The sequence below is a fragment of the Oreochromis niloticus genome, linkage group LG13 (genome assembly GCF_001858045.2).
Source record: "Oreochromis niloticus isolate F11D_XX linkage group LG13, O_niloticus_UMD_NMBU, whole genome shotgun sequence".
NCBI classification, from domain to species: Eukaryota; Metazoa; Chordata; class Actinopteri; order Cichliformes; family Cichlidae; genus Oreochromis; species Oreochromis niloticus.
Window position 1 is genome coordinate 24444918 of NC_031978.2, and position 24327 is coordinate 24469244.

At 44.0% G+C, this 24327-nt stretch overlaps 1 protein-coding gene and 1 long non-coding RNA gene across 4 annotated transcripts in view; one reads left to right on the forward strand and one right to left on the reverse strand.

Annotated features, from left to right (window-relative positions):
- Positions 1-24327, forward strand: part of ptk7b (protein tyrosine kinase 7b) — a 69907-nt gene that overhangs the window by 34462 nt on the left and 11118 nt on the right. For 2 of the 3 annotated variants that reach the window (XM_005473897.4, XM_025897571.1), the window contains exons 2-5: positions 14511-14807; positions 20924-21026; positions 21130-21314; positions 22859-23006. In XM_005473897.4, the coding sequence (XP_005473954.1) occupies positions 14511-14807; positions 20924-21026; positions 21130-21314; positions 22859-23006 (733 nt within the window). Of the gene's footprint in view, positions 1-14183; positions 14307-14510; positions 14808-20923; positions 21027-21129; positions 21315-22858; positions 23007-24327 lie in introns of those variants that run through there. The other variant, XM_005473898.4, reaches the window with a different exon arrangement.
- On the reverse strand, positions 10578-19406 carry LOC102078133 (uncharacterized). The gene is made up of 4 exons (XR_001224001.3): positions 16117-19406; positions 13668-13811; positions 12810-12899; positions 10578-11874 (listed from the first exon to the last, which is right to left on the reverse strand). It is a non-coding gene; the product is annotated as an uncharacterized LOC102078133 (long non-coding RNA).

Sequence of the window (24327 nt, forward strand, 5' to 3'; positions counted from 1 at the left end):
GTCTGTTAATGATTTCAACTAAATGGTACATAGATTATACAAAGGCTCGCTACACTGGAAATTCATTCAAACTGTCTGGCAGTGAAGGATACATTAACCGTTTGTGACCGATTCCCTTTTCCTCTCCTATTTGCTTTCGTTACTCACATTTCTTCTGCCATCTGTATTAAAATTCTCTCTATGCAAATGAAAACGTTGACATTGCCTTTCAATTCAAAGCGAGCCTCGCTGGGGGTCTGCTGGATCCTGCCCATTCCTCTGTTATTCAAATAATCAGAGTCATTGCAAATGTCACAGCCCCCCTTTGGCTCCTACAAAGTCGTCACAGGAGATTTGAAAGTGGCGCTTATAGCTCAGTGTCCTTTAGAGGCACTCCACTGTATATGAAGCCTAACAAAAAGAGCCTCTCTGAATGTTTTTCTTAAACTCGCTGCATACAAAGATGTGCACTGGTGATGCATTCAGTCTCGCATAACTTATTATGTGATTGTTCTTTGAAGGTAGATAAAAATCTGCTCCCTTGTCCAAATCATTTCTGAATTCTTTTTGTGTCTGTATTTTAAGATAAACTCCAATTTGAATTGTTAAATAAACAACTGAATGTTTGCACCAGCCATGAAGTGGAGTACTGGTGAACTGGAGATGTATTTTCTTTAGCACAGCACCTCATAAACAAATGCTCTCTAAGCCACAGTTGAAATGGATTCTGTGACCAGGTGTGATCTGCAGTAAAATGCCATTTGCATCCAGACTTAAGACGGCCTCACTGTGTGTGTAGAAGGCTGAGCAGCCGTAAGAAGCAAAGATTTAGTGCACAAATGGGTTTTTTCTAACCCCCTGCACTCCTCCTCTTCGTGGCGGTGCAAGCAGACCGCCTGCCGGCTTCCAAACATGATGTCACAGAGTGGCTTGCTTAATTAAAAGATTATACAACCTAATTATTATAATTTAGGCTGCAGATGCATGAAGAACACTGGGATCAATGCTGGAACAACACACTCACGAGCTCTTTGCGACTCATAATGGGATTCTTTTGATGTCAGATTTTATTAAGATGACACACGTTCTCATTAAGTGTACCATTAGTTCCTTGTTTACTGTGTGTGCTTTTAGCTCGACTTCTTTCCTCTCTGTCCCGGTTGCGTGGTTTCAATTAGTGAGGCAGAGGAAGGTTTTTCACTGTGTGTTTTTTGTTGTTGTTACTGCTTATGCATAACTACGTTAGTCGTTGTTGTATTGCAGCGATCTGCTGTTATGGGGTATTTTCGAGGATTTTTTTAAATTGTTAGTCTGAAAAAAATTTGATTAAGTTCAGATTAGCTGTGTTATCTCGTGCACTTCAGCATTTACAGTGTTGGATTTGTAGAAAATAAAGCAAAAGCATCTTTGCGTACTCTTAAAGATTACACATGGAGCTCTTCCATTAAAACTTCCTGCTGTAGTGTTTGCTGAGTCAACATATTTCTAAAAAAGCACATTCTCGCACCCATGTGGTCCAGAGTCACAGAGGCTTTTCTTACAGCACGAGAAACGCCAGTTACTGTACTTACAGTAGACGTCTGTCCAGGAAGGTTGTGGCTAATTAATTTGTGGTGACTGCACTAATCCCGCTCTGGAGCGCCAGCCAAGCTCTGCCAGGAAACCTACACCACAGAAGCTGACTGGTGCTGGAAACAGCCTAGTTGCCAGGTTTGTTTGATTCCCTCCTGCCAGCATCAACATCTCTGTGTGTGTGAAGGAAAGCAAAGAAAGGAAGATCCAGAGAAGCCCACGGGCCACCCATGTCCTAAATCTGTTTTTGTGAATGAAATAAGAAAGGTAGACACACACTATGTGACTCTTTCCTCTGTCTGCTTCACTCAGGCATGTGAGCCCACGTGCTAGAACCAAAAAACCCACGAGGATAATGCAGATAGCCTTTTTCCAGAAGTATCCAGGAAGCTTTTAAAATACAGCTCTGAAGGTCAGTGGCAAATGTACTGTAATAGTGTGATGGAGAGAGACAGCAAAACAAAACCGGAGAGAAACTGAGGTTTAATGGAGTAGTTATTGTCCTCTGGAGCCTCATTGAGCGACTGGAAGAATCCGACTCTTAAAAGTGGGCATGCTCATTCATCCATCTATCATTATGAATTCCTTCATTTCGTTTCTGCAGTTTGCCTCATTCGATCATGTAACTGAGACTGCCATGACAGAAGAATCTAATTTCAAACCTCTTTTTTTTTTTTTTAATTGTCATGCTTAGCATATTAGCAGTTGGACGTCGTAGTGGAATCTGAAATTGAATTGACCTAGAATGAAATCGTCAATCGTCAAGGGGACTGGGTTATATCCTCACACAATCTCCGGTCCTCCTCGAAGCGAGATAGAGTAATGACTGTAGCAGACTCTGTGCTCTCGCCTTTATGAAGCCAAAAGTCCCCAAAGACTCCAGGCATAATATACACTGTCAGCAGATTGATGGAAAACAAGCGTTCAGGCCCTCATCTTCTCCTTTTTAGCACGAAAGCCTTCTTATCTCAGCTCGCTCTCATCGGCGCTGGGGCGTCTGCCAGCGTACCGAAGAGCGCCACCACCACATTCCTGGCTGGCACGGATGTTTGGCCATAGCCGAGGCGCAGGCATCAGCCAGAGCCGCCTGCAGAGGACGGGGCTGGCACAGGCAGTCGAGAACTCAACGCCCATCTGCTCCTGGAGCCAGCAAGGGGAGCCATCGTTTATTACGGCTGATGTGAAAAGCAGCTCCTGTCAATCTGGAGACATATTGTGTTGTTCCTGCACTATATAAGATTTCTGCACCAAGTCTGCATGTTTGGCTTTGGCCTGTACAGTCGGGGGGTATTTTTCTTTTTTCTTTCCCCTCTTCTCTGGTTTTAATCCGCCGAGGTTATCCTTCATCACAGATCACATTTCAGAAGACGGAGACTTGGAAAGAGCATCCCACTTCTTCAAACTCTGTTTTATCTCCTATCTGTCACATCACTCTGCAGAAGCTGCATCCACAGGCCTGCAGACCCAGATTTAACCATGAAGCCAGCTTCAGTTCTCAAACTCCCACCTAAACAGTGGGCTCTTTTTGTCTGCAACGTCTATCAGACCTGCGTGTTTAGCCTGGCTGCAAAATGCCGAGCTCCTCTGTTCTGCTGTGACTTAATCTTCCATCTTTGGCTCATGCATCTGGAAAAATATTCACGGTGACCCCAGATGTTTGACATTACCGTTGCTTTGTGTTTCGCTTGATAACTCTGTGGTGTTGTTGCCCATGACCCCTGCGGGATAGTTTGAGGACTTATTGCGTAAACCGTTAGCGGTAGGCTTTCACATGCTTGCGTGGAAAGCCTTTTGTTGTGTTTCAGCACTTAAAGTAAAGCAGAAAAATTCCAGCACGTTTCAAGTTTTCTTTTAAAAGTGTTCTTACTGGATTACCGCCGCGTTTTTCAGGACCAAAGAGACAAAAACGGCCCAGCCTACTTTACCTGAGCAAAGCCTAATCCGTCTTAATCTAATAATTGCTCCCATATTTTCTGTCTCCTAAGAGCACAGCTGCAGGGGACGGCTGTGGCTCCAGGTCGCTGTGCATCATGGGTAATAACACCCAAGGTCGCTTTCATGGTCACGACGAGATCTGTGAACTGTCTGCGAGGTTTTTTCCCCGTCGTCATCATGTGGGCGTTGCAGACAGATTGTTTAAAATCTTATCACAGCTCGTTCTTTTCTTCCCCTCCCTCTCTGCTGGCTCGCGCTCTGTCCTCGGTAACGTGTGGGTTACGCAGAGATGCATTAGGCTGCCTGTGTTTCAACAGCCCGCCTTTTATGAGTGGGTGTTGAAAATTGGTGAGAGCTGGCTGTGCTCAGATGTCTCTATTTTAGATGCAGCATGACAGTTATGAAGCCGGGTGTCGAGGGATGAAGTCGAGGGGGGCGATGAGCGACGTGGCACACATCATCTTTGAAAGGCTTCTTTGCATACTGGAGCTGCATCTGCTATGAAGCAAACCGATCAGTCTCAGTCAGCGGCTGTTTACACATCCTATGATAACGAGGAATTGCTTTACAACGTTATACTGTGGTAATACTTAAATAACCTCAGCAGTGGAGTGGGAAGAAGACAGGCCTTTGAATTCCAACACTTTGTTTTAGTCCCAGAACTAAACTGTACTGAATATGCAATGCTGTGCAAAGCTAGCCATCATTTCTTTATGTTTTTGCAGGAAAAGAATAATAAGGGCAGTAAATAAGCGTATAAGGCAAAAATAGAGTTGGGGTGACCTTCAACACAGTCTGAACTTTTTGCACAGCTTTCTTATAATTAAAGTAGGCTTCAGGAATAGTTTTCAAGGCTTCCTGAAGGTTTTTGAATGTTAGTTGCATTTTCTTGTGTCCTGTCAGGATGATCCCACGCTGTTTCAATCATGATAACATCTGTGTTACATGTGGCTTGTTTTAAAAAGGCTTGTAAATTCAGGTATACTTTTTTGTGTGTTTGTATTTTATGTATAAGTGGTTGGCATCATTTGCAACGTTGACCCTGGGCACTAGCAATAAAGGTCAAAGCCAACCTAGATACTCCCATGTCCCTAGCATATTATTGGGAAGTGTGAAGATGATCCATGGAAAAAAAAAAATTGTGGGTAATATAACATTTGTATTGATTTTTCACATTCGGTGTGACCTTGATCGTGACCTGACTTTCACCAAAATGAAATCAGCTCGAGCTGTTATTGGTATCTACCAGCACACGAAATTTGAAAATGGTATCTTGGAGGCTAGACTGCTAACAGATAGACAAACAAACAGAACCAATTCCCCTTCCAGGGGAGAATTGGGCTACTTGGAAGCAAAATATAACAAAATGAGGTCTGGCTCAAGATTTTTGCACAGACACACATTATGTTTTCATTGATTATGTTTCTTTTTGCAAATGGTGCTCCGCATGATGCCCCAAACTAGTCCGCATCCTCTGTCCCAGTCTGAATTGTGCTTCAGGCCTCCTGGTATGACTAGTAATGAGGCAGTGGTGCTGTGTGGCCTATTAAAACACTGTTGGAGTAATGTTTGGGTGGGGCATAGCCAACACTTTGATGCTGCTGACCGCCTCCCAGTGTGCTTATTAAGAGATTTATGGCTCATGCACCCCCCTCTCTCCTGTTCACACTGCCATTTGAGTGTTGTTTTTTCTCTCTCCTGTCATGGATACCATATGGAGTACTTCATTTGAAAGACCGAGTTGTGTTGGCAAGCAGCGGCTCGTTAGAAGTGATGAGAGAGCTTTTCATTACTGCATAGGAGAGGTGACATACTTCTGTCAAGCCCTCTTTTTTTCGAAGAAAAATTAATTTCTGTCATCCGGAATAATTTGATGAAAAAATATTCTCGAATTTTCAAAATGGGAATCAGTTCAGAAGCTTTTTTTTTTTTTCCTCTTTCTTTTTTTTTTTTTTAATATAATGGAGGGAGTGAACCAAGTCTACCTGGCGAGGTTGCATCCCGGTTGCCATGCCAGTGTTGCCTGGTAATAAGTTGGGGAAGGGGGGTTTCTTTGTGTAGTTGGTGCCGTGCTCGCTCCCTGCCGTCAGCGATGAGATGGAGTGAAACGCACACGAACCGATAGGGATCTCAGCGAGGTTTCTTATAATGAGGCCTCTCTTTGCACACGAGCAAGCCGCTTTGCAGAGTGAGACCCTTTCCACAGGGCAATTACCCGGTACAATAATGGCAGCGATTGAATTTAGGTAGCGCGCGTTGCATATGAGTGTCACCGGTAAAAGGGCAGGCTGGCTTGGCTGCTTGAAGATGGTTTTCAATTAAAGGAGATGAATAAACGCAGGAAAGCGCTGTGCTGATGTGCACCTCGCAGAGAATAAAACACTACCTGGGGTCAGTTTTGTGGATTTAATGGAAAGAGTCAGCAGGGTGTTATTCTTTTGTATTACTTTGATTCATTTTGACTTGATGGAGTTCGGGAGCCTCTGTAATGACTGGGGTTGAACACTGAAAGCTGCCTTTTAAGAAGCTCTGATATCATTTAAAAAACGTGATCACTCTGAGGTTTACGGCGATGAAAACAAATTTATTGTGTTCACGTTGAGAGAAACATTATGGAAAAATAAACTGCTTAACTTGTATTTAAATTGGCTTTATCTGCAGGGTCCAGTTAATCAGATGTTTTGTGTCACTTCACAGCAGATCTTGAATATATTTCTTGAGCTTGTTGACCTTTTTTGTTTCCTCGTTTCTGGATTTTTCTGCATTAAATAAATCCGGGACATTTACACCCAGTTAAGTGTGCATATCTGTCACTCGTGTTTCAGTGAGCTGACAGGGACGTCGTACCTGGTCTGACTCCATCTCGTTTATCGTCTCTCCTGTCGAGTTCAAAAAGGCAACCTGACCTCTTCGTTTGGCGGCGTTTCTGCTCCGTGTACGGGTGATTGCTCTGCGTCGCTCAGGCTGGAGAAGACGAAACTGTTGCTGACAGACAGAAATGTTAAAATATTGGCCAAGAAATCACTGAAGCTGAAATCTCCTGGATCACCGCAAACGCCGGTATTTGTCCGTGATCAACATTTTCCAACCCTGCGATGCATGACTGAGACGTACAGGGAATTTAAACTATCACGATATAAGTCACAAGATATTAATCACCCTCCCTTACCTGTTCCGTGCTCTCTCTTCCCTTTTTTCCACAGCACTTATTAAACCATAAAGTCAGTTTTTAGGGAAAATCTTCTGCCAGCCGGTTTTAACTCAGGCAGCCAGTGGAAAACTGAAAAACACACCCACACACACATAGACACAAATCAAGTAATTTGTTGACAGGCATTGAAGGCTCTGTCAGTGGGTGTCAGAGCTTCCCATGACTTTGCCACTTATTCTCCTTTCCATTTGATCGTTCTGACATCTCGGTCCACCCAACCGAGGATGAAGCTATCACGCTTTTCCATCTGAGGTTTTACTACAGCTTGTAAAAACACACTTGCCTGGACTCTGATAGATGGTTATCAGCATGTGTGATCCCAGCATGCCAGTCATTAATGAGGTCACCTGAGATTTCTTAAAGATCTGATTTTTCTCCCAAGTATTTTGCTTATGCTCAGGAAAAGTCAGCTTTTATCACTTGGTGCTATGGATACTTTAAAAGGTGTTTACGTTCAAGCCCAGAGGCTGTATGCAGGTTTCTGCTTTGTGTTTGCCACACTCTGCATCTGTCTTTCTTCTCATAACAGTGAGGAACATCTCTGTTAGCTTCTTCCTTTGCTCTGTTTGACATTCAGCCTATTAGGAAAGCTAATCTTGTTAGTTTATCACTCCAGTGAAGCAATAGGAATCTGCAGCAGCTGCTAACTTTCAGAGCAAATAAGGTATGGTCTTCTCCCCACTGCTGGCATGCATGTCTGGCTGGTTTAATGGATTGCTGTAGGTTTGTATTCATAACCCCAGCTTGAAGATGAGGACAGTCATCCACCTCTGATTTTGATTCTGCTTTTTGTCCTGTAAAAATGACCACAGGCCCGACACCCCACGTGGAGCACTGCCATATTTACTCGTAGCCATGGCAGGGCTGTGGAGACTGAATCTGCTAAAGTGGATGCTTTTAAAGAGGGAGTAGTTTGCATCAGTGTGCCATCTTTTGCATCCTGAAAAATTGATGACATCTTTTTCCAGTCTGTGCTTGTTGCGGTGCTGCTTGTCTTACCTCCTGACTGACATTGACTAAATAAGATGTTAAACCTACTTTCAGATCTTATGTGAACTTTTGGAGTCATGAATTATTAATCAGACGGAGTCTTATTTTATTTTTTCCCCCCTTTTTTTGGTGTACTCTTTTGAAGTTTCACTGTTTGTTGTCGGCGTGTGCTGTTTGAGCTGGGAGGGCTGATGTTATCAGCTGTCTTGCAGGTCTTATCCTTAATTGGGTTATGTAGATATTGCGATTTGGGAGAGGATGGAGTAATGAAAATGGAGTGATCACTTTAGATAGTGCCGTTTTCATGGGTTATGGACTCTTTGTTACCAAGTGGCGCTTTAAATTAGTTACTCATAGTGTCCAGAAGTGCGAGCATTGGGCACACCTTTAATTTCCAACTACAAAACCTGGTGCTCTGCTCTCTGCAAAGGATGCTCAAATATTGCAAAAATTATAATCACAGGGGTTTTTTTTCTTTTCAATATTAAGACCACAATTATTGCCATGGCAACCCAACTTTGAAGCCTTAATGCATTTGTTGGAATCTTAGAGGAAGAAAACAAAGTGTCCAGTTTTATTATTTGACGAAAACCTCTCTCAGCCTACAAAAAAACCTATTATTATTATTATACATGTGATTACAAATAAAGTTTAATTATGTACACAGCCCTTCTCTCCCTTAGTCCCCTGCTTGAAACCTAAGGGACTACTATAGCAGAGCTCATGCACAGCTTTCAGCCTCCAGAAGAAGCCATACTATATGTACTAAATTCTATAAAGTATAGTGAATCTGAGTGTTAAAAGCTTCGTAAACTGTCAGCGGCAGCCTTTGTCTGTGCTTTTCTTATCTTTTGAGGTTTTTTCATACTGTTCCTTCATGCTGAACTCTGCTTTCACTCCTTTTCCTGTTCAGGCCAGTTCTTAAACATTCAGTGTCACCGTCAGGCTGCTCACACATTTGATTTATTTATTTGAAGACTGCACACATGCGTGCCCACACTCCTTCGCTCTGCGTAGCCAAATGCACAAACAGACACAAACATGGCACCATTAATTTCATTTCAAACGTGGTGAAAGAAAGAGCAGAGGAGAGACAAAAACATTTGGGACTCCCACGCTGTGTTTAAAAGAAATACGTGCACATAAATAAGGTTTGGAAAGAAAAGCATAATTAAAAGACTTTAAATACTAAATAATTCATCACCTGCTGATCACCTTTGTTTACCTTCTTAATTTTTTTAAATTTCTGAGGACATATTCACCTCGCTGTATATTTTAATAGCAAACAGGCTGAATTACAGAACCTTTAACCTCTTAAATATTTATCAGTGTTTTGCTTGGATACAGCGTATCCGTGCAGTCGAATGTTTGAGACTCTGCGATATGCGTGTCACTTTAAGGATTGAGATTAATGTCTAATGTCAAACGCTCCAATCACTGTCTCACGCTCCGTCAGCAGCACTCATTTCTGCGACTCCAAGGCTCCTTGTTCTGCTGTCCTGTCATTTGCAAACATTTCAGCGCAGCTGTCTCGCTTTGACACGGTCCACTGAGAAGTTGTTAAACCGCACACATATGGGGCTATTCGAGCTCCCACAGTGGGTGTGTGTCTGGTGCCACGTATTTGTGGGTCCTGTGTCTGTCTGTGTGTGTCTCTCTTTAACCTCATGGAGCCTCGGGCTCGTGTGTCATCCTTGAATGTCGTCACCCTGCAGAGGCATGTTTGGGGAAACTTTCAGAGATAACATTGTGGTGTGTGTGATGGCCTGGTGGAAACACACAGTGCTCATCGCAGGTTTTTTCACTGATAACATCTCTGATGCTGCTTGTCTCAAAGAATTCATTTTTCTTTTCAAATGCAGAAATGTGAAATCTTGTTTGTATTCACCAATCAGATTGTGTTATTAGAACACTGATTTTGTTAACGCACATGCTTCTGTCTCACCTACCCACACATCCTCCGTCTGCATCTTGCATCTGTTCTTGAAAACTGAATCGGCTTGGCCAGCCCTGCGTGTCAGTGCCAGCAAACAAAGTTGGGAGAGACAGAAAGAAAGGAGGCGGTGAGTTTCAGATGAACCTATTATGGTGGGTTCTGGCTGTCAGGCTGACTTAAAGGGGACTCCCACCTGACAGCCTTGACAGCCGCGCCAGGCTTAATGGGGTCGGCAGTGCAGTGAGCTGAAGAGGCGAATCCCCGTGTGCAGATATTTCACCCTCTCAGCAGTTTCCTGCTCTATCTTTAACCCAGTTTCTGTCTCGTCCGACTTATTTCCAGATACATCAGTTGAATTCTGAGGAATTGTTTTGAAATGTGTCAAAAACACCCATGTGCTGTGATTGACGTGAAATATTAACACTGCTGCAAGTTTTTTGGGCTGCTGATTGGTATCGAAGCCGAGGCTTTTTTTGTGGATGCGGGCTGAAAGACATTTCACTGTTTTAATGGCTTTCTAGCTTAAAAAAAAAAGTATTTGAATAGTAGAAACTTTAGGTATCAGTTTTTCAACATTGCTTACGTTTCTCATATGTCAGGACATGCAGAATTTGTTTCACTCATACACTGCAGCTCCTGAGCTCCGAGGTTTTCCGGTCATATGGGAACGCAAATGCGTGACACGTGTGATCTCGATGTGATGACAGAGCACCAAATATTCATCCGTTGTTTGTGAGTGAATGTCACGTGTGCTGCTGATCAGGCAGCTCCTTCAGCTGAGTGTTTCCAGTAAGGCGAACATGTGTGAAGTGGACCGTTTCCTTCTGTGTGATTCATATGAGAAAGAATTTCGTCGAAAACATCCCGGCTTGTTTGTACAGAAATTGCACAAACTTTGGGAAAAATATCCCAAACTATTTTTCAAATATTGAACAGAGTTCGTGAGTGAAAAGAACTTTTATTGATGAGCAAGTTTTAAAATGAAAACTTGAGTATAAAATATAGTTTTTTGTTCAAACAAGCGGTCTAAACCAAAATAACACACAAATGCATCGTTAATGGATATATTGGTTTGTTAAAACTCTGATTATTTTATTTTTTTAAAGGTAGACAAACTTCTATTTCTACCACGACTAATTGCATCTTGAGTAAAAGACAATGCTGCGTTGTTTACTTGCAGGTTTGCTACCGTGTGACGTTCCTTCTCACTGCTTCTGATGGCACATTGCTAGTCGCAGCAGTCTTTGTGTTGAATGTTTTTTTGTCATAAGAACAGTCCCGTCCTGTGTTCCTCAGTCTCACTCTCTGTTTGCCTTTTATCTGCAACTCTCCCTTTCAACTGCTCTCTCTTTGAAGGGCCCTCAGTCTGAGTTTGGATAGCATTTACCCTGCTTATCTATCCCAAATGCCACACAGCGTATATCCGAGCATTCCTCTTTTCTGCAGCCCTCTTGTGACTCGCTGAAAAGCGTGACCTAAATTATCTGTGTCGATCTGGCCAGACTGATACAACTTCAGTGAAATTTGGGTTCCTGAGTGAGTAAAGTGAAGGTAAAAGACAAGAACCGGGATGGCAGTTGTGATGCTTTGTGTGTATGACTGTGTTTATACTGTTTGTGCACGTGTGCCCTTGAAGTCTGCTCTTCTGCGCCAGTTTAGAGAAGCAGGATTGGAGCGCGTTTGATAGATGTAGGTCACGGCATCTTCTCTGTTTGTTCAGTACAGTAAACTTGGCAGACTCGCGCGCCTCACTCTACCCACCTCTCTCTCACGTCTGTCACTCCGTGGAATGTGAAAACGCCTTATCTGTCTGTGCCGCATCTGCCGGGACTTTTTCCGGAAGTCGTTCCCTCTGCGTGGTTCTAAACTATAAAAACTTGCCTTTTTTGTCAGCGAGCATCTCAAATGAAACCATCCACCGCGTGCCTCCACCAAAGCTCGTAACATTGCTGCGCAGAGGAGGTTCGGTGTGATGGAAGCTGGCACGCTACCTCGCACCCCAGCTGTAGGCTTGGCATGGAGGCGGAAGGCTGTCTGCGAGTATAGATTGTCTGAGGTGGATGGCGAGGATGACTCCGCTGGTGTTTCCAGCCCATCTGCTACCTTTTATCCCAGTTTTGCACAGATGGAACAAATTCTCAGTCCCACAGGAGAATTGCTGGAGACCATTTGCTTATACAGACGAGGAGTTGTTACAACCCTTTGTGCAATAAATCATGGGGAACTTTCATGGTAGAGCTCGTTTCCGAGGCTGTGGGAAAGGATTTATGAATTATGTCAAAATATTATTAATTGTTAATCAGTGAAAAAGAAGAAATCATACATTTCAGAAGCTGAAAGAAATAGAATAAAAGTATTTTTGCTCAAGAATAATAGTATAAGAGCGTGACTTCTTATGATTATTATGTCTGGCATGAAGTCATGAGGAAAAAACTGAAAAGAAGATGTGATCATATATCAAAAACTGAGTGAAAATTATGCAGAAGCTGGTCATGGAGGCGTGATTTGAGGTTTGATTCGAGGTAAAGTAAAAGCCAATCCTCGGGCCATTGTTGTCTTTGCTAGAACCGATGAAGTCGTCTATATAAAAGTAGACTCCCCAAAGAAGAATAAAAAAACAAGAGTCTGTTCAAATTAAAAATGATCAAATTAAAGCATACAGTCATTGAGCCCTCCATTCTTAGCTATTTTAACCAGCTGATAAAGGTGTAGCCAGAGCCGAGATTTTCTGGCGACTGAAAGGGTTTATATGATGGTCTCAAATATTCAGGTGTTTTTCTCTGGGTTTTAAAGAAGTACTGCTTCAATTTATTTGATGTCAGTGTTGAAAGCTGTTGCTTAGCATTTCTGCGAGTAATCTTTTCTCTGCTCACTCCCATCTTCTGCAGTGCTGTGACCTTGTCAGAGTCGGCTCGCTTGAGCCTTGGAGAGACAAGTTTATTTTCCTGCGTGCTTTGCACAAGCTTCCTAGCAATTGAAGGCTTAGGCTGATCTATTTGCCCACCTTTCATGTAACATTTAGATGGAATTTTATGATTTCGGTCTTGCTGATGCAAATAAAAGTCCATGACTCAAGCTGACACACACATTTTCTTTGAAATGCTGCCTGTCATTTCCTTTTGAATGTGTAAAGTAATATTTGTGGCCATATAAGGCAATCTGATTTACTCTGAACCTGAACCTTACCGCCGGCTCACCAGAATGGAAGTCTTGTTTGACCATCCTTTCTACCTCGCTGTGTCTTTTCCCGCCTACCTGCCTGTCAGCGCCAACCACCTGCAGGACAGGAGCAGTGGCATGTTAGAGGGTCAAAGATGGGAGCATTTCATTGGCTCATTATCAACATCTTCCTTGATTTAACTTTATTGAAAGATCTCCCATTTTTTTTCTTGCTAGACACAGGCAGACACACACACCGTCACACAGGTGTAGGTATGGTTAATCGACTCTGGTGGTGGACCGTTACCTATCATAACAAACCCCGACATCAGGCAGGATAACATTGTATTACACGGGGCTCACGAGGGCCTGCCTCGACAACTTTTGCAGATGGCTATTGATAAGTGTTTCATTATGGTGGTTGTTCAAACTAGTAGGCAGCTGCTGAGTTTAATTCAGGTGCACTCTGATAATGTCATCTGTATGTTTAGACTTGCCAACAATAAAGAGTGTAGTTTGTCATAAAAAATATATTAGTGAACCGAGATTTACAGTATAAACAAACCTGAATTCAATGAGAGGGAAAAAATACTTCCCATGATGTTGGTACTCTGAGGTAGACACAATAGTCTGGTAAGGATATGCATGACTGTATTTAAATGAGGGTAGAAACTACCAGCTGTGGGACACAAGTTTCGTGATCTGAGTCCGTATAAAGTCATAAAATTTATATTTGTATGTCCTTGAAAAAAATTTGAGGAAGCTGGACAAGCAGAGGACACAAGAAGCTGTAGCAGATGTAAACAATTTTTTAGGCATTTTGTTACTAGCAGGATGTTACAAAAACACTTAATTTGAAGAAATAATTTCAGGAAAGTGGGTGACCTAAAAATATCTGCAGCATCTGAAAGTCGTGTTGTTTCAGGACATGAGGGATCATTCTGGCCCTTTAGTGTTGGTCCATCTACCGTTGACTGCAGCCACATCAGGAATGGCTTCAGTGGGAGGGTGGCTGTGAAGAAACCACTGCTAAGGAAGGGAAGCAGGAAGAATAGCCTGTTGTATGATGAATTACAAAGAAATGGACTAAAAATCAGAGGCAAACAGGTCTTATGAAGTGATGAATCCAAATTTCACATATGCTTCATAACAGTATACAAACAGTGGGTCTGCTTTGTCTTCTGTTTCCTCCGTCTGTTTGGCGGAGATTTTGTGATTTGTGCTACAACTGTACTTTCACGTTTAACTGAGAGCACGAAACAAAACCGAACGGACCGATAATCTTCTGAGACGTGGATTAGTAGAGCATAAAACATGTCTCACATAAATCTTGTCCGCAGCACCACGAGGGACCATAAAAGATTCAAGTGTACGTGAGGTTGTCTTTGTGTCTGTGTGCGCGAAGCACATCACGTCTAATTTGTGCGACACGTCTTCCGGAGCCGATGACAGCATGTGACCGTGTGCGCGTGATGTTTGAGTGTCGGAGCACCCACTCACATCACAGCCTCCCTAACAGGGAAGGTATTTTCCCCCGGCGCAGAGGCTGATGATTTTACGAGAAAATAATTCACAGCTAGCCATTATTGTCTAAACATCACATTCCTCCACAGGGCTAAGTGGTTGCTATGGCATACACTTAATGAACGGAAAAAGCAGTAAAACGTTAACAGCAGCCCCATTCTAATCTGACTTTCCCCTCTTTCTCCCTTTTCTCCTCCTTTCCAGTTCTGTCCATCCAGGCCGCTGCCATTCAGTTCACCAAGGAGCCCAAATCCCAGGATGCCTTGCACGGCCGCAGCGCCATGCTACGCTGCGAGGTCAGCGATCCGACCGACATCAAATACAGCTGGCTTCACAACGGCCAGCCCCTGGAGAACAGCGAGAGGCGCTTCCAGGAGGGCAGCAACCTCAAATTCAACGCCGTGGATCAGCGGCTGGACGCAGGAAACTTCGAGTGCGTTGCGGAAAACACGGTCACAGGAGAAGCGCTCCACTCCAACAATGCCTCCTTCAATATCAAGTGTGAGTGTTGAGTTTCAGGCCATTTTCCCTTCCTTTGAGGGAGGAAATAAAACAACCCTCTTAAGTGAAAATTACCAACTGACAGGGTTTCATAATGGCAACAAGGGTGTGCATCCAGTTTCTGGATCAAAAAAGCCAAACAAAAGTTGCAGTATAAGATGACGGGGTAGTGTAAGCTGAAGGAATGTTTCCACCTTGTTGCCTTATTCTTTGTGGCTTCTCCTCTCTATAGGAAACTGGATATGTGCGCCACCAAGCATGTGTTTCTTGTTGCTTGTGTCTTTCCTCTCCGTTGTGTAACACTCTCTTTCCCATATACTCTCAAAGGGCTTTTTGTCAGGAAATTACTGAACAGTCTAGTTCACCTTAAAGCAGTATAATTATTTCGGTTCAGATTAGCACAGGTCTGTCTGCTCCAGTTTTTTTATTTGTGTCATGCTTTTCACATCTTCACCTTCTAAATGTGTTGTCAAATTAAGGGGAAGCACGCTAGTGTCTTTAATTTTGTTATTTAGCCTCATAACCAAACCTCAGTGACCCGCTTAAGTTTCAGAGCAGAGGAAGCCGGGGAAATTCTGCACAGCTCTGTTTGGGATAAATAACAACCTTGTTTGGGTCTCGTCAGAGGCCCTCAGGTACCAGTTGTTACTGAAAAGCCTTTGTGTCATACAAACAGAGTTTTCAGTGATGGTAGAAGGAGGGAAAGAAAAAAAAAAAAGCAGGCAAAGCGGGCGAAAAATGATTCCATCTGGAATATGTTCCCCTCTCTTGCTACATTCAGCCTGGAGGTTTGTCTTTGCTGTGATGGTACTTGTTCAAAGGGTGATTACAAGAACAGATGAGTGTCCAGACCTCCTAGCTGTAAACTAAGAGACGGATGGAGGGAGAGAGCAGCGGTTTAACTCCCTCTCTATGATGTGTCTCCACAAGTGGATATTTGAGGTGTGTGATGTCGAGCATCGTCTCTCTCTGAGTGCTTGCACTTGTAGCCAAAAGACCAAAGAGGCCCATCGGTTTTTCCCAAACCCTGTCCGATCTGACGGGAACCGTTCACATGTGTTGCAATTGAACATGATCTAGTGTGTGAATAAAGCTCAACCGACTTACTCCCACAGACTTAATAGAAAAGAAACAAGTTAGACATGAAGCACCAGTTCTTCAGAGCAGAATAAACTGCATTATCTGCCAAGCCATTAACATTCCCACGCACTGGAAAAGCAAGGCATGGTTTTCTTGAAAGGAAGGGCATGCAATAAAAATAGGCTGAACTCATTTAACCGTGGAAATGTTTATATAAGAGTGGTCGTACCTTTTTGATCGGTGTAGATAGCAGTCGGGCTCACACAAATGTGCCCGTTCTTTGACGTGATCGCTGACGCTGCAGAGTCTGGGCCCGGTTCATGACCCACATCGATCGTAATAAACACCGCTTTGCTTTTGTGCCGTATACAAATAATGCTAATGCTAATGGTACCAAGCTAAGTTAGCAAGCTACATCTAAACTGCCATAGAGTGTTGAGCAACGGACCAATTAAAGACCTGAATTTAGCTCACAAAAACTGGGGCACAGACTTGTTGGTACCAGTCTGTAAACACGTGATTTCAATGTAAAGTTAAGAATGTTACAGGAGTCATTATAAGAGTATTGGCTTTCTGTTGTTGACTGCCACTGGGGGCGCTGTTCAGTCAATAAAAACTTTTCTGTGGGCTTCTGTGCGTGGCCTTTTCTGTGAGGAGTTTGCATGTTCACCCGGGTCTGTGTGGTTTCTCTGCAGGCACTCTGGCTTCCTCCTACAGTCCAAACACATGCATTTGGCTAAGCTAATTGGTGATTTTTAAATTGACTGTAGGTGTGAATGAGAGCGTGTGCGTGATTATCTCTGTGTGTTGGCCCTGTGACAGATAGGCGACCTGTCCACGGTGTCCCCTTTCACTCAGTTTGATGCATGGATGACAATGAATGAATGGATTCTCAGTGGTTTATGTTGGAGCATCATATTAAGCACTTTTTACAGACAAGCTAAGAAACCGGCACACAGCTGAGATGCTGGTTATGAAGTTATTAATGCACCGCACATTATCATTCCTGTAAAAATGGTAATAGCCTGAGTCAGCTTGATAAGAAATCACATAAGTGGATTCCTCAGGCATAGCTTCAGATAACAAACATCTATGAACAAGAAACAGGGTTATTTAAGAGCTTAGTGCACAGTTTTCTCAACCAGATGCTCAAACTGCAATAATAAATCATCCCTAACCACTTTTGGATGCTACGTCTGTCTGTGCATATCAACACGTTTACCTCTGCATCAGTATGTGCGGTTTGGCTGTCCGGCTCACTTTAAGTGGATCAGACCACGCTATGGTGGCTGTTGTCATATTTCCAGTCATATATAGTTTTAACAAGCTCGTGCAGCTTTAAAGTAGACGTCTTCTGGCATTAATCTTGACTGTGCACCCACTCATGTGTACGCTACTTTGCGTGCTTGGTAGTGAATGTGGAGTGTAAGGGGTGGGGGTGGGGTATTCCATATGTACTGTATCAGGGACATTTCTGGAGTTCATTCGTCCACCCCTCCCCCACTGACGAGAGAGGGTTAATTTATTTTTCCTTTCAGTAGTGGGTGGGCGAGTCCTGCCAGCTGAGAATTATTCAGAGTAATTATCCCCCCTCTTGTTTTCACCAATAGAGGTTTTAGCCCCCCCGCCCCCTTCACCCTTTTGTCCCGCCCGGTCACTGGGTCTCCATGGCGAGACCGGGCTCAGGCGTCGCTTTCGTCACCATGCTTGTTGCTCCTGGAGGCACGGCTTTCAGAAGACACACACAGACTGTGTTTTTGGATGTCAGTGTCATACAGCAGCGCGCAGGAATGAGGAGAAGATTGAGTAGAAACACAGCCGGGCACATTTTCCTCCCTATTCAGTCACTCGCGCATGAGTAGGCATGCGCACGCCGTCTTGGCTTAGTCACACAGCATGTGTCCTTAACCTACATTTGTTCAGCAGACACGTTTTTAAAGAGTCCGTACAGACCATGAGTACAGCTCTACTTCTTCCCCATTTCGTTTCTCACAGTTCCTACTGAAGGATGTTTTTTTTTCTTGCTGTCTTTTGTGAGCTGACAAAACGCAGCTCTTCATGTTTAATGACCCGGGCTCCATCCGTCAGCTTCTCTCCTGTAGAGTGACTTTGCTCCTGTGTCAGCGTCTCATTTTTCCTCCTCCTTCCTCCTGTCTCCATCTTGTCGCTGCAGCAGCATCTCTCCCCTGCAGTTTGCAGCCTGGCCTGCTGACCCCTGTCAGCCACAGCTGATAAAATCTGACACCTCGTCTAACACCGAGCTGGCTCAGTTAACAATTTTTCCCAGGAATCTGCCACACCACTGTTTTTTGAGGAGTTTTTTTTGGTTTTATAACGATGTTTACAATACGAGGACACTATGCCATATGTTTTGGTTATTTCCATCCCCATATGGTTTTGTCAATCAAATGAAATCCCCAGCCGTTTTGCAGAAACCCTTCTCTATGGCAACAAATCAGCTCACTGAGTGAAAGAGACGGACACACATTCAGCTGCTTTTCAGAGCGATGACTGAACGAGCGGTCCGATCATCTGTCTTGATGATATCCTCACGTTCATCCGTTATCATCCCCGTGTTGATAGCGCTTCCTGTTCTGCCTCCAACATAATAATTATAGGCTCCTAATTATGCCGTTAGCTGCCAGGCCCGCTCCAACACTTAGTCATGCATTCTGAGAGGGATTATGGGGAAGCATTTGCCACTAATAGGTTATGAAAGAGTGCCTTCTGTTTGCCGAGCGGACAGCTGGAGAAACTTGAGCTGTGAATGGAGCTGTGAGCGCTAAGAACGTGAAGCTGGTTTAAAAAGAAAGAAAGAAAGAAAATCCAGGTCAAATTGAAAATTAAGTGGGTAGCCAGAATCGGTTTTAACATGCCAGAGAAGAAAATAGGTCAGGACTGGTAAAAACTTTAGACACACAAGGCAGAGTGTGTTGTCTGCTGTTGTTTGCAAATCTGTGTTGAAAGCTCTGATCAGTCAAACGGTGCGTCTGGTATTTCTCCTGCTGCTCGCTGTTTTATTCCTGAACATGTAAATGAGCATCTGATACATGAATTCAGATGACACCCTCCCCGATGCTGAACCCAGCCTCCTGTTCCTCCAGCCGAGTCGATACAATGCTTCGTTTGCAGATGACGTTTAATCTGACTGCCACTCGTACTCACACTTGTTATTCCGTCAAACTTTTTCTTACGCCCTCGTCTTTAGTGACTCATCGTCTCCCCGTCTGGTTTTGTGGGTCGCTTTTTGCTTTCAGTTCGCTAATAACAGGTCTGAGCGCCGGGCCTTAGGCCTCGATAGCGGAGTTGCCCTTCATTACCTCCTCCTCCTCGAGTTAGTGGAGCTATTGCCTGGAATGGCCTTGAATGAGACACACAACTAATTTGCATCTGCTGAACTGTCAGATATTTGAGGACACATGCACTCACGCTCGCAGGCAGAGCATCGTCAGCTGTGTTTCGCATACACCATTGCGTGCACAAACAGATGTAGAAATACACGCACACACTTGCTCCGCTGCTGAGCTATGCTCCCACACACACACACACACACACACACACACACACACACACACACACACACACACACACACTGTTGTTGGGCGTCTGTTGTAGGAGGGAGGTAATGAGCAGTGCACAACTCAGATGGGATATAAGGAAGGAGAATGGAAGCCCTGTTGCTGTAGAGATGGTTTCCCATGATCCCCTCAGGCTGCACAGCACCGCCAGTTCCTGAGTAATTCATTGTGACAGTTTTCCCTCTAGCGCCCCTTCTGACCTCACAGGGGTGCTGCGTCCTTCCTCCCTCCCTCCCTTCCTCCCTCTCCATCGCTCTCTCAGGTGGGCTCATACCATGCATATTTCATACATGATCCACACTGCAGCAGCACTGTTCAGCCAAGGGCCATAGGAATGGCGCAGCGTTAGTGGGATGTGTTACACTAATACACGCACAGCATACATACACAAAACCCCCACAGACTCACGTAGAAATTGGGGGCAACCGAAACAAACATGCTCTCTCAGTGAGTTCACCCACTAACCGCACAGTGTTTACACAGTCTCTGCACATCATACCTCAGCCTTTATACTGTCACGTAAATAACAATTAGCCCTTGTTCTCATTCAGTGTAAACACCAAGTGTTTGTGTAGTCAACAGTGGGAGAAGGGGAATTCCAGCAAGGTGTGCTAACATGGTCCTACAGCTAAATCTAAGCTATCACTAGCTAGCTTTTGTCTTTCTATGTAACAAATTTTATCTGTCTCGCCACCCTGAACATGTTGAAGAGTCTTGGACTTGAGCAGGATGAAGGAAAGCTTTGTTGATGTCAGGTTTGACACACTATCTGCACATGTGTACTGGGCGAAATCCTTAATGTGCTCTTTGTTTCTGCCTGCAAAAGCCTGCTTCCATGAATGAGACTAATGGGGATCACTTTCCCACAATCTGTTGTTCTTCCTTTGTTCTTTTGTTCGTCTATCACCGAGACACAAGCGATCAGCCTTCTTGTCTTTCATCGCGTTGTTGTGGCATTCGTTTCTCCCTTGATGCAATAATGTAAACACACATAATTAGTTTTGAAGAACTGTTTTTTTTGATGGGCGGACAATCGAAGGATTTCTAAAATTATAACTAGCAGGTGCTTTGTCACAACATGTTCACTGCTGCCTGTTTGTTTCCCTTCTACCTCATTTCATGGGCCGCTCTGACAGCAGAGTGTTACTATTAACAGTTAATGAACTTTTCATTTGAAAAGCGCCTCAAGGACTTGAATTACTGTGGCGAGTCCAGGACTGTGGTATGCTGATGTAAGCTGACCCACTAATGTGGTAGATGTGGAGTCATAGTGCTGTCACAGCGATGTTCCCCACTCTCCCCTCGTCCCTGCTGCACTCATTAGCGTCGTCATGTGTCGCATGAGGACAGGACGACCACTTAACTCAATTTTTCCTCCTGTCCCTCTCCTCAGCTGTTCCCCCTCTTGTGCTCCCTTCCATCACTTAGGGGATTTTTCTGCCTCTTCTGTCACTGCAGGGTTGGAGAGCGGAGGTGTGATTTTGAAGGAACCCGTCTCCGACGGGGAGATGGAGAGCTCTTCGCTGGTCACGTTGCGCTGTGATATTGATGGACATCCCCGGTGAGTCTCCTCCCACTTCAAGATCAAAATTCACAAGGTTTATGAGACGGTATTCAGAACGATTTCTCTTCCTCTTTCTCTTCCTCATCCTGCTGCTTCTCAGGCCGACATGCCAGTGGTTCAAGGACGGCGTGAAGCTGACGGAGAAAACTCATCAGATCAACAATAAAGAGAGGACGCTCACCTTCAAGAATGCCAGTCCGGACGATAACGGGCTGTACTACTGCTGCGCCAAAAATGCAGCTGGGCACGTCTGCAGTAACACCAACTACACTCTTAACATTATAGGTGTGTGTGTGACCTTGTGCAACAAATATCAGATCTGCAAGAATATAAAACTGACATATGATATATTATAAAGAAACTCTAGGGTTGTAAGATGATACCATATTGATTTCCTTTGCTGTCAGGTGTGCTACCCGATCCACTAATTGATTGTAGGTCACTAATCAAAGGTTTTCAGGATGTAGTGAGTTTCCCACATTTCCGCACCTGGAAATGGAGACGACCACGTGTGTGTGGTTAAAGACCATTAGTGATGAGAGAAAGCAGGAAGCAGAACAAAGTTACAGTGCGTGTAATCTGATTACCTTTAAGTCTGTTAGCAACTTCCTCCCACACCACCCACACATACAGAACAATATTGTAATATGCCTTAAAAGAACAATAACAGCAGCTCCCTCAGCATCAGGGTCTCCTCCGTGTGTCTAACAACAACTACCTCTGCTACAGTTTATTCTACAGGTAGGCTCGTTCCTAAAAGCTCTCGTCGTGTTGTTTACTCTTGTGTTTCTCCCCCGTGTATAAGGTTTGCTGCACAGCACCCAATCAGCATTAGAAACCCGACGCCCCGTTCCGCTTCACATAGCCACCTGCAACACAGAGACATCGGGTTAGCACCTGGGTTGAGAAAGAAAGGATAATTGTTCAGTTTCAGGTTACGGTGTCACCACCCTCTGCTCTTCTATAGGGCTTCACCTTAAGGAAAAGACTGACAGATTTAAACTGGTTTTCAGTGCACGCTCTCAGATCTTAGGCTGAGGCTTCCCGTTGACGTCCTGGGTGGGCCAGGTGTGCTCTGAATGCACGCCTTTCTTTATCTTCACTCGAACCACTCGTAATGTCCTAAAACTGCTACTGGCACCATTCCTTCAGCAGCTCTGCTGATACTCGCATGTTTTCCCGTTCTCTTTCTAGTGCGTGTGCGTTAACTCGACGTCCTTCTGCTTTGCATCTGGAGTGTAACAATTTAGTAAAATCTGTGTAGCAATTACTCCTCCTTTAGGTTGTACCAGGCCTAATCTGAAGTTTTGGCAGGTCAGAGCAGTGTTGGCTAACAGCGAGGTCTGCTTGTGGCTGGTAGAAAGGGCCAAATGAAAGTGAATATAAGGAAAAATGCAGCAGCTGAAGCATTTTGCAGGTCATTTAAAACTCAGTGCAAAATCCACAAACCCCAGTTTTAAATTACATATTAAATCAATCACTGAGTTTTTCTTCTTTCCTGTGGAGCTGATTCTAACCCGGTTTTCCAGGAATAACTAGTTTATAGACCTTTGCAGAAAAGAAAAGGATTATCTCTTAAGTGAGCAAAAAAAAGAGAGAAAAGGCAGGGAAGCTGCCGGTTCTGTTTTCTGACCTCATTAAGTCTGTCCTAGGGGCCCCTGTGGTGTTGACACACTGCCACCTGAACACTGCTGGCTCACCAGCCTCCTGCTGCTGTTGGCAGCTTTTAATAAAGCCGGAGTAGTTTGGTGTGATGCACGAGCGTCCATGCAGATGGAACTTGATGGTCCGTTGCCTGTAATCATACAGATGTTCTACCTCTCTATCAGATAAGAGCTTCCCGCGGCCGGTGGTCACTCCTGAGGACCAGGTGGTAGTGAGGAACGGGGAGGCTGTGTTCCACTGCCAGTTCACTGCAGAGCCGGCGCCCACGTTGGAGTGGTACCACGAAAACGAGCTGCTGGCAAACAAGTCCAGGTATGTTGAGTGCTAAATCTTTCCCTCTGTGTCACTTTGTTGTTTCTCATCATACAGTATTGTGTAAAAGTTGTGAGTCACTTTTCATTTCTTTATTATTTTTCCTTCAAAGAGCGAGACCTTGGTATAATTTATTAAAGTGATCTTGAGCAATAGTTCTCCTGACTTCCATTTTTCTTTCGACATTGGCTCCTTTTTCACTCTTTTTCCTTGTCCATGGCTATTTTCAAAGGAAGGTTTGTTTCTTAAGCCACTTAACACTCTCATATGAATCATTCAAGCATACAAAAGCCACCTAATTCCAGGGATGAACCAGTGTAGTGTCTATATATAAGAGATAACCTAGCAAAGAAAAAAAATGATAACAGTTTCAGGGATAAAATAGTGTTTCCACACCAACAAAGTCAATCCTCGAAGAGCTGTTGGCTAAAAGTTGTCATATCTCAGCACAGTTTGATGTGTGTTCTTAAAAATTTGAGGAAACTGGACAGAAGTAGGAAAGAAGTGACAGGACCTGAGAAATGCATCTGGCCCTTCTGTTGATCCATCTACTGTTTACTGACGCCTCATCAGAAATGGCCTCAGTGGAAGTGTGGCTGTCGTGAGTGCCTACAGCCATCTGTAAAATGTGGTGAAAGAAAGCCTGAACAAGAGAGTACAGGCTTTGCAGCATGATTCCAAACACACTGCCAATGCAGTAAAAGCACACCTGGATAGAAGAACACACACTGGAACACTGTCAGTCATGGATTGGCCTCCCGAGAGCCCAGACCTCAACATACTGAAGCAGTGTGCGATCATCTTGACAGAGAACAGAAGAAAAGGCAGCTGACATCCAAAGAAGAGCTTTGAATGTCCTTCATGAAGCCTGGAGAACTATTATTTAAAGAAAGCTTGGCTAAGAGAATTCAGACTGTGTTGAAGAATAAAGGTGGTCACACCAAACAGTGACTGATAATTTGATAAACTGGACTGTTTTCGCCTTATATACCTTATTTCCATTAATGCTTATGTATGTTTAAATAAACCACTGTACCTATTATATATCTTTTCTAGTAAAATATAAAGAAATGAGATGTGGCTCAAGGCTTTTGCTCAGCGCTGTACGTCTAACTTCTGCGATTCTTCCTCTTCCATCCTGCATCCACCCCCTTCTCACCCCTCTTCCTTCTCCTTACCATTATATAAGCATGATTCCTGTGTGTCTGAGTGTGCAGCGATTGGTATTCCTACGAGCCCGATGAGGTGGAATGCCAGCATCAGGCTCTCGCCTCTCTATGTGCTGTTTCAACACAAAGCTCAAGATAAATTGCACATTGAG